Genomic DNA, 15,468 nt, shown 5'->3' with positions numbered 1-15,468 from the left:
TTTGCACTGCAATGCAAAAAGCATCACACCTTTGTCAAACAATCTATTAGATGCAATTAATGTCAAACTGCACACGAGAGAAGCTCAATGCTGCCTTCCTAGGTGCACACGGACAGATGGCCTTTTAAAATCCAAACACACTTAAATGCAGCATAATGCCTTCCAAAGTCTCCTGTCTCTACATCCTGACAGTGGTGTGCTGGGCAAGCGCTCTGTGGTACTTGAGTTTATCTCGACCCACGTCCACTTATGTGGGCCACATATCTCTGCCGATACGCAAGACGGTGAAAGCGGCCAAAAACACCACCTTCAGCAACATCCGCACACGGCCGCTCAACGCGCACGCCTACGACTTTGTCATCAACGAGCCCGACAAGTGCAAAGACGCCGCTCCCTTCCTGGTCGTCCTCATCAGCACCACTCACAAGGAGTTCGACGCCCGCCAGGCCATCCGCGAGACCTGGGGAGACGAGAGCGCCTTCACCGACTTGCGGATCCTCATCATCTTCCTCCTGGGGAGGAACACGGAACCCGTCCTCAACCAGATGGTGGAGCAGGAGAGCCAGATCTTCCACGACATCGTGGTGGAGGACTTCATCGACTCGTACCACAATCTCACCCTCAAGACTATAATGGGCATGCGTTGGGTGGCCACCTTCTGTCCCAAAGCTCAGTACGTCATGAAGACCGACACTGACGTCTTTGTCAACATGGACAACCTTATTTACAAGCTCCTCAAACCTAGTGCCAAGCCCAGAAAGAGATACTTCACTGGCTCCGTCATCCACGGGGGGCCCATAAGGGACATGCGTAATAAGTGGTACATGTCCAGGGACTTGTACCCAGAGAACAAGTACCCGCCGTTCTGCTCTGGCACCGGCTACGTTTTCTCGTCGGACATGGCCGAGCTCATCTTCAAGACTTCGCAGCACACCAGATTGTTGCACCTGGAGGACGTTTACGTGGGCTTGTGTTTGCGCAAGTTAGGTATCCACCCTTTCCAGAACACTGGCTTCAACCACTGGAAGATGGCCTACAGTCTGTGCAGATACAGACGAGTCATCACCGTCCACCAGATCTCCCCCGATGAGATGCACCGCATTTGGAATGACATGTTCAGCAAAAAGCACCTGAAATGTTAAACATTTCCCGTGACAATTAAATAAGATGTTGAAAGTCTCGGTAGAAGAGGGGAAGTTGTTTGGGTCAGCAGCATTTGGTCGAATCCATATTTTATTTCCTTTTCACGTGCTGTAGAAGTTCCAGGTACTCCAATATTTGTATTCACATAATGTTGACCTCGTCCAATCAATGAGCAGCTCACCTCTCTTCTTCCTGGGCTCACTCACACCAAAATTAATTCGCTCTATGTAATCGGTCGGCAAAAGCGCAAACAGTCATTCAAAGGCCTGGATTAGAGAGTGACTTCACTGTGTTCTTAAATTTACGATTTTGTGAGGATGTCATCATGGCAACGTCTCTCATCTTAATATTGAAAGATGTTTAAATGTCCTCATCGTTCTGTGCCTCACTAAAAACAGCTTCGGTTGGTTGTATACTGGCAAATTGAGTTGCTGAGAGCATTACAGGAAATTGAAAATATCCAGGAGAGTTTTTGTTGATTTCTGAAGCTGTTGACATTTTTTTGTGGTTCTCAAGGCCAAATGTTTTTGTCATTTTGTTTTGCAGTATTTGAAGCTAATGTGACAGATATTTCACAAAGGGATGTGATTTTTTTTTTTTCATATATATATATATATATATATATATTTCAAAAAGAAATACTTGAATAAAGTTATATTGCTGCTTTTTACCTGATGCTTGTTTGTAGTGCTTCCTTTGGACACATTTCAGAGCAATCTTTTTTTGAAACGCTCGACCAGCCCGCTTTCACACTGTGAAATTAACAAACCAAAAGAAACATGTTTAAATAGCAATTTATTGTCACAAACCCCAATCAGTTACAGGTCATAAACAGGTGAAATATGCTGTCATGGTTACATATACTATACACAAAAACAAATTATTTAAATTTGGTTATTAGGTAGGATTTTGAACACAACACGTACCGGTAAAAATTATTTAGAGCACACAAGATGGGTTCATTGTCATTTTCATATTGTTGCTATTAATTGTCTGGACTGTGCGTGTTTTTTTTTGTTTGTTTTTTTTTTTTTAATTATTACCAGTGTTTTATTGTGCAGCAGGTCATAGCAATGAAATGAAAGGGGGAGTCTGTGAAAGTAGATAAACCAGAGGCAATCACGTCACATCAGCACAGCTGCAGTTATGTGGAGTGAACATTAAAAAAAAAAAAGAAAAAGGCTCACCACTGAACTCATCTCCGAGGGCGACGACGGCATCTGCTTGTCGGGTGCAGACACATCTCAGCCCAAAAGTGCATTAACATTAAGATGCTTCACTTGCCGGACTAACGCGGCGGGCGTGTATGAAATTGAAATGGGTAGACTCGGCGGCTCTTTAGTATACGTGTGGTCTCCCTTTGACAATACTGTCGTAGGCACATGAAAATGAACAAGGCACCTTGAGCGTTTTTGAAGCATTAACACTGTCGAGACTTGAGCAGCAAATCAACACGCAAGCATACGGGGGGGGGGGGGGGGGGGCTGTTTTGTTTCTGGACACTCAAGCCTTGTTGTCCATGTTAAGACTACTAGGAAGGGTTACTAGGGCAACACTGAAAATGAATTATCATGGTAATGACTGCTAATACTAGAACTAGTTTTCATCTTAGAATATTAACAAAATGTGTAATTTTGCAAAAAATAAAAGGTATAAAATGTACAAAATTTGATGTTTGGGCAGAAAAAAGTTGAATATCAATATATAATCTAATCACAGTTGGCTTCGTTGGCTCTTTAATACATATTAGATGTTCATTTAAGTTTTTTTTTTCTTGTAGCACATCAGGTTTTCAAAATATTGGAATTTTCCTGCTTTTGATGTGTGACCAAGAAAAGTGGATTATAATTCCTAGTTATGACATTCCAGAAAAACTCCACCTCTGTATTATTATGTAAGCCTGATTTGTGTGAGAAAAAAAAAACGTGGGCAGATTTTGAATCAATGTAAAGAATTAATCGATTCAAAAATTTTAGTAACATATAATTGAGGGGAAAGTCATAGTAGAAGAGAACTATTGAGTTACACTCCTGCAAGCATTTAGGCAATTTCGTATTTGTGAAATGTTTATAAATAAGAACTTAATTGTCACAATTCTTTTCACTGTGTGCCCTAATACTCCTTTCATAGAATACAATCCTTTGTCTTTTTTATTAAAGACATTCATTGTGTTACTTTGAAAATGTGCTTGACAGGAGAAAACCCGGCAAATCGCGTGATTTGAGCTTTTGGAAAGCAACTCAAAGAAATGTCTTTTTTTGGCAGAAGTGGGGAGGAAAAAAAAAATCAAATAAATAAGAGCTTTGAGGGAACACCAGAGGTAACGTGATGTAAAAAATAAAATAAATAAATAAAAACATTCAAAGCTACATTTCAAAATCACCTTCTTTCACATCCTGAGTAGGTTTCCTGGGCTTCATCCTGATCCCTGCTCGTGTGCTGGGCGGAGGAACGCAGGGAAGTTTGGTGCTCGGGAGGGGGGGGGGGGGGTGTTGCTGGAGGGAGGATGTTTGCTGGAAGTGGCGCTTTATTTATTTATTTATTTTTTTTTTTGCTCCTCAGCCCGTCTACCCTGAACGCGTCCGTCTCACCCGCTTGAGGCATGAAGAGAGCATCAGCTAAGACTCAGCTGCGCAAAACCGATCAGCTTCACCTCGTCCGGGAGCTCCGTGTCATCACAGCAGGAGGCCTGCAAGGACGGGAAAGAAAAAAAAAAAAAAATGAAATCAGTGAGGGGGTCAATAAGCTCCATGGAAATAAATATTATGTTTGACTTCATAGACGGGAGCCGACTCGCAACGTCGCTTCTTCATAGGCGACAGCTAACGACACCCGTAAAATCCAAAATATTGAGACGATGGTTCTAATACTCCTGGAATATGAAGTCGGCATGTGATGTGCTCATAAATTTTGGTATAGATCAATCGAGGTTTTTTCCAACATGGAACATTTTATAGACTTATTTTAAAGGCTCCCAAGCTGGCTGCATTGGCCAGCCGCCGCTGCTTCTTTTCTTCTTCTAGAAGAAAAAAAAAAACTAGATTAAGGACCACTGTCTAAACGATGGACCAATTTACTAATGCAATAATTAATCGTGTGCCTACAAATTTTTCAAGTCTTATCGCTCAACATCAGCCCTCACTAAAACTCCTTTGACCAAACAGGGAGTGCTCCAGGTCTCAAATCTTGCGTGAAGATTAATTATCATTTGTGCTTTGCAGGGTGAGATGTGGATCAAAATATTAAATAGACTATAGCTAAAATAAGCATGTTTAATTAAACCATACAACTGGGCATCATCAGTACAAAAGCAGAATTTTGTACGGCGTACAGCTTTAGTCTTTGACCTCATCTGCACTAAACGTTTGTGTGCATCTGGCTGGTCTGCTTGCTTGCATTCTGCTGATGAGCAGAAGCGAGACGCCCGAGTGTTACGTATATGCGCGTACATAATTAGCATGCACGGTAAAGCCAGTCACATTACCGATTGCATAAATATCATTAAAGGATCTTTAATGGACCATTAAAAAAAAAAGATGATTTTAAAAAGGCTTCATTCACAGCATGCAATTAGTCTTTAAACACCCTGGCGCCTTGCTGTGCTTATGGAAGAACAGTCGAGAAAAGAGTGTAAACAGTGTGTAGACTCTGCAAAACTAGCGCTAATTAGTGGTGGGCATAGGCGGTTAAAAAGTTGTGTGTGGGAGATGGCATGGCAAAAACATTTGCCTTGGTCCTGGTGATAAAAGGCTACAAACATTAGCAAACAATAGATCTGAGCTAAAATGCTCATTATGTGTCACGCTCCTACATTTTTTTTAACGATTGTAAATAGATGGTTAAAAATGCTGGACATGTGTTGAGTCCGTTTTGTTTTTCCTGCACATATCCTGCGGTAACATGCCCTCTCTGCATTTTTAAACATCTGTTCATAGTCGCCTCAGCGGGGTCGTCGGCCATCAATCACGAGCAAACTCACCAGCTTAAAGGTCAATACTTTGTAGGTAGTTGGGTCATCTACAATCTTTTGAAGGTTAGCAGCAACTGGAAGCGCAAGACGACACAAATGTCAGACGCCAAACAAAACGTAATTGAAAAGGACAAGAAAAGCAAATACCGGTGACGACGTCGTGTCCGTTGACAAGACCAGCGGAGAACAACTCCTGGGAAACCCCATCGGCCGTGTCTAGCGAGAGCATACAAAAAAAAAAAAAACGCAGTGATTTTCAATTCACATACGCACACTAAAAACGGCGAAGTCTGCTCGCACCTCGTCCGGGAGTGAATTCAAAACGGATGTCGTTCAGTTCCTTTTTGGAGTTCCTGAAAGGAGAAGACGCAACAATTTCAATAAGGACATTGCAATAGCGAATTTGCGTCAGGTAAGGACGCCCAGGTCGCAAACACACTTCACATACATGTAATGGAAAAGGACAGTAATATGTTTCTCACATCGCCTGGGGGATTTTATAGAGGCTAATGGACAGAAAGTGAGGCTGAGCAGGATTACTGTGTTAAGTGGCGTGGCGCAGAAAAGAGACATGATGTGAAGCACGGCGTAATGCTCTGATAGGCCGGCCCAAAGAGCTGCTCATTATTTGCGCTCTTTAAGGAGGATGGGGGGGATGAGTGTAGAATAACAATGGTGTTGTTTCAGAAAGGCGCTAAAGAAATACACAAGCTAAATTGCATCATTTGAATGATTGCAAATAAACTGAATGATCTCGAGTTGATGTTACAAAATTACGGCTGTTCATTTGAATACATTTCTTTAAACCAATCAAATTGATTTAATTTCATATTTTGGATATATATTCCTCAAATGATTGTTTAGGTTACTACAGTGGAACTGAAACAAGCAATTCTTTTCTTTCTACTACGCCTCGCAAAGCTTTGTGGTAAATTATTTGGATCATACATTAATATCTGAAAGGTCACGTCCACGGTGGTACATTTTCCACATCATGTCTGCCTCTGCTCTCTAAATCTAAAAAATACATGCAAATGTCACATCTTGATGAAACAACGGAATCAATTTGGATATCTGCTGCTTTTTTTTTTCCCCACTCTGGGCTGCAAATGAGAACTGATATCCTCAGCCGTATATTATTTTTCAAAGTCGTGACAACGAGACTCTCGAGAGGGCTTTAGTGCCTTCGCAAAGGACACAAAAAAAGCCTGAATTGGAGGCAAGTGAAATGACAAGAAGCCAATTACACAGCGACAAGTATCTCAGTCAGTCCCTTGATATTATCATACGTCAGGCTAAGCGAGTGCGACTCCCTCGGCAGTCGAGACCAAATTAGCAACCGTTTTGCTCCCACAAATACCATTAGTGTCAAGGAAGCTTTCTTAGAAAATGCCACAAACCTACAATGTTCCTAAACTTATGTAAATGATCTGATCATATTAAAATTACACAGCGGGTAAAGCAAAGAAAGTACAGTAACACGTTTTATCAGACTTTATATGTTGACAATCCGCCAGTAAATATTTTTGTTTCACAGTCAAGAGTCGCGAATAGCAGAGATTTGCAAGCAGCCGGTTCGCCTTGTCACATCCTGACAAGTGCTATGTTAGCAATTACGGTGAGACAAGACCTTCGGGTGTCAACGTAAGCGGATTGTTGCGAACGCCGCGGCGGCCTTTCACCTGCCCAGATAGCGCGCGCCAACACCCTCGAAAATGCCTCTCTGTTTTTGTGTCTGCACTACATTTGAGAACTTCCTCCTTGTTTGAGCAGTGAACCACATGCCAAAGAGTGAAATAGTGTTCAGTCATCTACTCTTTTTTTTTTTTTTCCTTCTCACCTCACAATGCAATAGCGATCGTGTTTCCTTACATGTTATTTTTGGAAATGCATGAAATGTCATACCTTAGTCGCAGGACCAGGTTCACAGCACCGTGAATGTAGAGCGAATCCCCAAATGGCTCCACCTGAATGCGAACACGTGAAATGAGGAGCTGATACACAAAACAATTGAGCAAATCTACTCCATTTGATTATTTTTTTCTATTTGTATGATCTTTAAAGCTTTGTCACGTGTGATTTGATTCACAGACAAAAAAAAAAAATCCTCGTGGACGAGTCGTTCTGTGAAACTCTAATGGTACTATTCGAGGTAGAAAATGCCATGTGATGGCAAGCAGCACCTGATGGGAGCGCGAGACGCCACCCCAAATCTGCTGTCGTTCATTTTGAAAATGACAAAGCCTTTGGAAATGGGGCATAATAGCGGTGAGAATTTAGTCAGGCAGACTGTGACTTGCTGAGTGCATCCCTCACACGTGCATGTGTTAATGTACACAAAAAACGGCAAGGTCACAAAGGAGAGCAGATGCCGCATGTGGCATGCAATCCCTCACCTGGGGATGTTGGATGGATAAGCCATCAAAAGGAACATTCTTGACATTCTCCTCATTCTGCAAGCCACAAAAGAATAAGAGCTGTGAAAATGTGACGCACGCCAATCACGTTAAGGCTCGTCCGGTGAAAGGAAACATGCTCATTTATCCATGCTGTCCTTTCACCAGAACGCAAAGCAGTGTACATGTTTTGGAAAGAGAAAAAAAAAAAAAAAGTCAACTTACTACTTTGGAGTCGTTCTTGACCCGCCGTGACTGCATGGAACAAAAAAAAAGAAAGGTGAAGAAATTTGGGCCCAATTATTACCACTGACAAGTTAGCCTTGTTTGCATTTGTTTGTGCGCAGCCACTTTTGTGACTACTTCCAATAATGTTCCACTTCCCAATTAATTTTGGTGTAAAAGCAGATAGATAACGACATCATTAAAGGATTTGAAAAATCTGGTGGAGACGAGCAAAAAGCCACAATCTGTGCACGGGGGAGCCAAATCGACACTTCAACTGAATGTGAACCAGATTGCTGGTATGGCCCCAAAATCCCATTTTGCACTTTCAAACACATCTGTCAGCACAGATCTTGTTGCAAATTGTTACGCTTCCGCAGAATGTCATCTTTTTTTTCTCCTTCTCCCTTGGATGTGGATGAAAACGCCTTTTATCTTATTAATTTATTCGAGTTGAAGCCATTCACTCATTGATTGCGCAGGTGACAAATGTTAAGTCCTTTGAGAGCGGCGCGCACTTGAGTGCTCGTTTCCAATTTGTTAAGTGGATTTCAGACGGAGATTAGATGCTCCTGTCAAATTATACAAGTGGAATCACAAAGCTGACACCAAACGCGGCACAGAATCCGCTGCGTTGTGTTTTGCGTTTTTTTTCCTTTTTCAAACAACTGAAGATTTAATCCCAATTACCCTGCCCTGGTTCACCGCCGCCTTGCCTTCCTCGCTGCCTTCGTCCAGCTCGTCGTCGCTCCACTCCCAGTCGCCGTCTTCCGTCTTGTGCAGATGACCACTGGAGCCCGGGACCCGCCTCACCTACATCGTGGCAAAGTACATTCGGTTAAAATGTTATTGCCATCGCCGAATTATTTCAAAGGCATGTCAAAATTCATACAGTATGTCAGATTCTTAGCACAACGAATAGAGCGAAACCAGTATCAGATATTCAACTCAGGGCCAAATTCCACTGCTACATATCATAACACAACAAAGCTTGGCGACCATTCAAGACGAGAGCGAGGCGAGCAGCAGTTGGCTCATAAAAGCAGCGTGCGGTCCAGTCAGATATGTTACAATGTTGCAGGCAGTAAGAAAAATCCGAAGCGACGAGCAGCGGCTGGAGGCAACCATTAAGTTAAAGAGGCTCTCTACCCCTCGGGTGCTGCCAGCTACAATTTCCAAACCTGACATAGAACCCAGAGTTCTGGGGCCTTGAGCAAAACAGACACAGATCAAGTCTCGGTGGATTTTCCTGACTGACATTCACATCAGAAAAATCCATGCTGCAAGAAAAATACACAATTTCTCATTTTAGGTTGGAACAATCTTGTAACACTGTTTGATGTGACGTCATCTTGTGCTTTACTTGCTACAAGACAGCCTGAACATTGTGAGAACATAGTGGCTTGGTGCAATGATGCCCTCTCCTGGTTACTTAGTGCAAGACAACCTACATGGATGCATAATTCCTACGTCTAGCAAACATCTTGAAATGAATATACTTAAGATGATTTTTTTTCAAGTTGTGTTCAAGTCTCTTTGTATCACGCAAGCAATGACATAAGAGCTGCCTGTCCTCTCTTAGACCCCTATGGCACTTGTTTTTCCCCGAGAGTAGCAATGCGTGCGCTTCCCATGAATATGGAAAACCAAAACAGGGGAGGGCAGACCACAAGGGTGAAAAACAGACTAAATATCGTGTTCCCTCCTAGAAGGGAAGGGCATTCAAGGTCCTTGCGGGACTGACTGCACTGACTGAATGGATGGATCACAAAAGTCACCCCCATATTGGGATGATAATGTTCCGTCGCCTGGCGCTGCAAGCTTTGAGAAATATTTGCAGAGTATGCAGGTGGTGGCGTTCGTCAAATCAGCACAAAAGGTCGTTAGCTTTGTATTTGACTCGCTTTGTAGACTTTGCATGACATCATTTGAGGCGATATGTTAATGTATTTTTTTTTTTTAACCAATCAGGATGACTTGAGCATCCATGTCCATCCTGCAAAATATCAATGCACAAAATTCGGCCATCGTTACGAGGCAGCAGTCTCGATGCTCGCCCCTCCCCTGCCTTTTTATTGGATTTTCTGCGTTCATGTCATCCACAACGGCAACGACGCTCTCCAGGATGCCCTCTATTGACTCCGAAACGTGCCGGTGTTTTTCCATCCCTCCACTTACCCCACTCTGCCTCCCGGCAATAAGCCTCTGCTGACCGACAAGGCCAACTCTTAGATAAAGCCGATACGATGTGAAGCCGTGTCTGAAAACTGCGCTTACTGAGAGCGAAGATCGAGTTACCAAGCAAGCTTGTTCTTTCGTAGTCTACCGTTTCATTTCAACCATTTGATTCCCGGCAGACTGGCTCAGCTCAGAACACACGTCAGTACGTCTCCACTGTGTGACTCTTTTGCAACACAAACCCATATTTTCACGCTATCGGCAAAACAGTTGGGGCATTAAGTGTTTGAGGTGTTACATGGGCATCGCTGGTGTTGACTGTAAATGCAACATTGCGATGGAGGGACTCGGCTCAATCCCGGCAGTCGCTTACAATTTGCCGTTTGGTCAATAACGGTTATTTTACAGAGAAGTGCAAGTGTCAACATACCCTCTTTGCTCTTTGGGATATGTTGGGAGCCCGGCACAGGAGTTTCTCAACCAGATATTCTTTGTTCTGTGTGTGACAAAAATGCAGACCATCAGCATTTAAAAACTGACTACAATACTTTGTTAAGCTTTACGAGGGAAAATAAACTTTGAACTACCTTTGCCTTTTGGAAAAATTTACTTTTCAAGAGTTCTGCGGCCGCAGGCCTGGAGAGAACAATTGTTGGAATGTATTAAGAAAAGACTTCACAGCAGAAGTTTTAGTTAAAAGCCCTCCTCGGAGACTTCCACTTGACAACCAAACACCAGACTAACCTTTTGGCGGGATCCTTCTGAAGGCACATGGAGATTAGCTTCCGAAAGGATTTACCATACTTCTTGAGCATTTCCTTGTCCTCGACGCCAGTCTCCAGAGTAGGTGGATCATTCTGCAGCGTCAACATTAAGACCTAAACAAACGGCACAAATGCTTGTCATCTGCAGCGATGACAACAAAGGTCGTGCAGGAAACAGTTTTTTTACAGGAACTGCCGTGCGAAGTGAAAAAAAAGCAAGTTCCTCAAAAGTTTCTGTTCCTGGTTAACAAAGGGAGAAAGGACACATAGTTCCTTGCGATGAAACTTCACGACAACGTGGCAAAGGGAAATACAGAGAGTCCGGTTATAGATGCACAACACCAACCTTCATAGGTGGGTAGCGGTGATAGGGCGCAGAACCTGTTGCTAGTTCTATGGCCGTTATTCCAAAGCTCCAAATGTCTGCTTTGAAATCGTAACCTCGTACCTGTGGCGACAGAAGTTTGAAAATATGGAATATGCAGAGTTGATCCAAGAGTTCATTATGTACTGAAAAGTCAAAGGGAGTCATTCACCTGTTCCATCACCTCTGGTGCCATCCAACAGGGCGTGCCCACAAACGTCTTTCGAACTTTGTTTCTCGTCATATCGCCCCCTGTGGCTAGGAATGCACTTACGCCAAAATCTGTAAAAAAATAAAAAAAATAAACAAAAATTAAAAAGACTACGATAGTGAAAAAAACAAGACTATCGGTCATACATGTGAAACTACATACCTGCGATTTGAACAGAGCCATCTTCTCCCAATAGAATATTTCCGGCTTTCACATCCCTGCGGCCAACCAACCAAACACACACACACAACATGCGGCAGAGCATTGATTCTTCCATCCGCCGAAACGGGGCCACAAACAGCTTGCCATCATCGAGATTGTTGCCCAGGGGGCTGACAAAAAAGGTCAAGCCAAGTTCGCAGTGACCTTGATGTCCAGAAGTTTACGTCACAAACGCACATCAATAAAGGGAGGTTTACACTGAACTTCAGACATTTTATGAGAATTTCACATTGGATTTACTGTAATGGTAACAATCCATACAAATTGCCCAAATGACATCAATAGTTAAAAATAGTAAACTAATTCTTTTCATCAGTGTTACCGGTGGATCTGTCCATTTCGGTGCAGGTAGTCGAGGCCTTCAAGGACTTCTTTCAGGATGGAGGCAATTATTGGCTCTTCGAGATTTTTGTCCTCATCTTTGCTTGTGTGCTTGATAATATCCAGCATAGAGCCTAAGAAGCATAACATACATTCGTACGCTGAACTGTGTTTTTGTGAAAAATAAAACAGCAATTGTAAAAATCTAGTCTAAAGAGACAAATGAATGCGCCGAGTCAAAGGGACAAGAATTTAATTAACTTTTTCTACAGCGCCAAGTAGAAACTGAGCACGATTATCATCGAGTTGATTTTTGACAGTTCAGACCAATCAGATTCATCATGTTAAGTGACTCATCAAATTCTGCTCACACATATATGAGAAGCCGAAATGTCATTCCTTTGTTGAGAGCCGTATGCAACGTAATTTTGTTTTGTGTGCACTGAGTGTTTACAAAATGACAAAGTCTGTCTAAGTCTCTAAGTCTAACACATCAGATTTTTTTTTTTCCCCGCCAACCAGTATGGAGCTGAATATTAAGTGTCGCCGAGCGGGGGAAGCTTACCTCCACTAAGAAGCTTCATGACTAACCACAGTTCATCCTTCACCACAAAGGATGTATAATAGGTGACTACATTGGGATGGCTGCATTGGCTCATTGCTTGAATTTCTTTCTGTCGGGAGAAAAAAAAAAAATGACCATGTGATTTATCTGTTCCAGAAACCAAGCTTAGATGATCAGAAGAACTTTTGGCACGAAAGCACCAGCACGGCTACAACAGCCCGTATCTATTCGACTCACCAGTAATTCGTCCATGCTGGTCTGGCATTTTTCCAGGTTGATTCTCTTGATGGCAACACGCTCCTGTCTGGGCGAACACAAGGCTGCCTGTACCACCGCTGTGGCCCCGCTACCTGAATCAAAGCAGACCAAGAGCAAATTTAGACTTACAGGAAGAAAAAGGTGACATTGACCATCAAGGTTACTAGAAATCAGGCCATGTTTAGGTGACAGTTGTTCACGTAGGGAGACACTGACTGTGACGCATCGCTTGTCAACTGCGAGTGACAGATAAGCAGAAGTTGTGAACACATGTGATGATGGTGGTGGTTACTAGCTGCTCATGAGAACAGAGGCGGTGCGGGCGGCACGTGTTCACGGCGATGGGGTCTTTCTTTCGCCCGCCCATTCCAAAGCGCGGCGGACAGCTGTGTTGCTGTTTCTTATCTTCAACGATAAGACGTGTCAGCTGGAAGCAGAATGCCTCTGCCAAAAATATTGCGGACACTTCCGTTTGTGCTTGCGGGTATTTATTTGAGGTGCTGTACCTTTATAAACACGCTGATGGGATTGATTGTATTGAATTAGCACATTATACACGAAGCAGACTTAAAAAACGAAAGAACATGCAAGGTCTGAAGGCAAGAGCTGCGGTTTGGGGAAGATTGCAGAATAAGTACACCTACTCTGACTGACAGCTGCAATGTTTGGACTCTTTTGTGATGAGGTAGTGCTCTTCAAAACTATCAACACTCCGCAATGAATGCATGTTATGATTTTGATTAAAAAGGAGTAATGTTGTGTTTTATCTTTGTGGATGCATTTGAAGTCAATGGATGTCTAGTGGTGAAGCGTTTTTTTCCCCTTCAAAAGCCCTTATTGTTAAAAACCCAAAGTCATGACAGTACTTTTTTAATTATTTTTTTTTATTACCAAGCCTCGCATATATGTGGTGTGCCTAGGAGCGCCTTCAAAGATCAATGCATTGCTGTGTGAAATTAAAAATATCAATATTAACCTTAAGCTCTTGTTTGACTCTCCCTGCTTGCGTCACTGTCACGTTCAAGTCATAAGGCAAGCACATTGTCCACTTGGTTCCATCACATATAGCAATGATGTCATTTAACGTGCAGCATCTGCCACGTATATTAGTCATCAAACTTAATAAGTGGGTGCAACGCCACGACTCGGCAACTACAGGAAAGCTGTGAAGTCAACGTGTCACGCATTTTCACTGGGTTCCGTTTGGCCAGTTACACGTGTGATGTAAACCGGTAGCTAGTGATGAGTTACCATCCGCATTGGCGACTTCACGTGGATGGCAAAAAAAGCCGGTGGGCCTTCCAGTTGGCGTTACGAGCAGCTGGTAAAACGCGGATAATGGTAGAAATGTGTCCGTGAATAGTTCATAGGCCCCACCTCGACACCCCGCGTTGTACTGACCAATAACTTCCTGTAGCTCGTACGACTCCCTGGTAATTGGCCAGCTAACCGGCGGCGACGGCAGCGGCGGCTGGATGGGGACCCAGGCTTCGTTTTGGTCCGCCATGATGGTGGTGGGGATGCTGCTGCTGCTGCTTCTGCGTGCGCCGGCTATTGCCGCCTCTCGTTGACACCACCAAGCGACAGACAGCAAGAGAGAGAGAGAGAGAGAGCGCGATCGAGTCAGCTTTGACCTCCTCTCTTCAGCGAGTGTCAGCTGGCAGCAGCAGCCGAGCAACTGCCGCCTGCGAGGAGAGCAACCCGGAAAATAAAAGGGCTAGTCAAAGGCGCGTGCACGAACCAGCGCGTTGCGGTGTTGCCAGATCAGTCACGTTTCCGCAGTTTTTTTTAAGGGATGGCACCCTGTACATCGAAGTGCAGTATAGATACCTGCGTGAACAAAAAAAAAAACTACTACAAGTAGAAATACTGATGTGAAGATAACAATACTTTACAGTATATTGAAGTTTAAAGGACGAGAAGTAACAAAGCACAATTACTTTCCTACTGTTCTTACAATCAAAATAAACTCCAAATTGTCGGGAGGAACAAAGTACACTACAACCACTTCAAAAGTACTGATTCAAGATGGTACGTGAGCAGTGGCATTACAAAGTACGACTTTACTGTACTTGAGTAAAAATACTTATTAAATTCTGCTACTTAAATAAGGAACGACCGCGTACAATTGTTTCCCTAACTCACCTTGCGAATGAGAATCATAAATGGAGATAGGCTTATGTTAACATTTTCCCTTTTTTGAGTCTGAACAAATAAGACATTGACGCCTCCGGTAAATACAGTTTTACACACCCCGCTTGTGCAAATTAAACGATAGCATACAAAACAAACCTTCATTTGAAGATTCGTGTCAGTTTGGTGTGCAGTATGTAGCTTTTGTGAAACGCGTTCAAACCCCAAATATATTTTTGATTGTGACGAGGCGTGATGTAGGTACTTGTTAAACGTCATGTATTGACGTACATTTTCTTAAACACCGTCGTAAAATTCTCATTTATCTTGCATTATGGCCGTATTCTTGCATAAGAGGAGATGCTGGTTGAAACTAGAAAAATACAATTTATATGACAACTGGATTGTGGCAGACGACAATTCTACTGCCCTAAAATTATGTATTCATTCATTTTCCAAAAGTAGTCATATGCAAAACGTTATCGTAAAGTAACAGTACATTTAAAAACAATTAACGAATGCACCAAGTGTAATACACAAATATGCCGATAGGTGTCATGGTTTACCAAGTTTCGTGCGTTGAAAATAATGGCAAAAATAATCTAATTTCTTTCGTATCACAAGTATATGAAAATTCGGAATAAATCCAAGTATAAAAAAATACGCAAGGCTTCACCACTTTATGTACGTACAAAAAAATATAACTCTTAAAGATGTG

The 15,468-nt window shown here is 42.8% G+C and overlaps 2 protein-coding genes across 2 annotated transcripts; one reads left to right on the top strand and one right to left on the bottom strand.

Annotated features, from left to right (window-relative positions):
- Positions 1-142: 142 nt before the first annotated feature.
- Positions 143-1,746, top strand: LOC133159337 (beta-1,3-galactosyltransferase 1-like). The gene has a single exon (XM_061286229.1). It carries the CDS (start codon positions 156-158, stop codon positions 1,140-1,142), a length of 987 nt encoding a protein of 328 aa, XP_061142213.1. The 5' UTR covers positions 143-155; the 3' UTR covers positions 1,143-1,746.
- A 175-nt stretch (positions 1,747-1,921) lies between these two features.
- stk39 (serine threonine kinase 39) lies at positions 1,922-14,342 on the bottom strand. The gene is made up of 18 exons (XM_061286228.1): positions 14,019-14,342; positions 12,597-12,709; positions 12,360-12,468; positions 11,796-11,928; positions 11,414-11,469; positions 11,213-11,322; positions 11,023-11,124; positions 10,657-10,790; positions 10,500-10,548; positions 10,343-10,408; positions 8,425-8,547; positions 7,735-7,764; positions 7,510-7,566; positions 7,019-7,080; positions 5,414-5,466; positions 5,261-5,329; positions 5,123-5,187; positions 1,922-3,832 (listed from the first exon to the last, which is right to left on the bottom strand). Exons 1-18 carry the CDS (start codon positions 14,122-14,124, stop codon positions 3,758-3,760), a joined length of 1,512 nt encoding a protein of 503 aa, XP_061142212.1. The 5' UTR covers positions 14,125-14,342; the 3' UTR covers positions 1,922-3,757.
- Positions 14,343-15,468: the final 1,126 nt, after the last annotated feature.

The sequence above is a fragment of the Syngnathus typhle genome, linkage group LG9, assembly GCF_033458585.1.
Source record: "Syngnathus typhle isolate RoL2023-S1 ecotype Sweden linkage group LG9, RoL_Styp_1.0, whole genome shotgun sequence".
NCBI classification, from domain to species: domain Eukaryota; kingdom Metazoa; phylum Chordata; class Actinopteri; order Syngnathiformes; family Syngnathidae; genus Syngnathus; species Syngnathus typhle.
The sequence above is the reverse complement of the archived record's forward strand: the minus strand, read 5'-3'. Positions and strand labels throughout refer to the sequence as shown.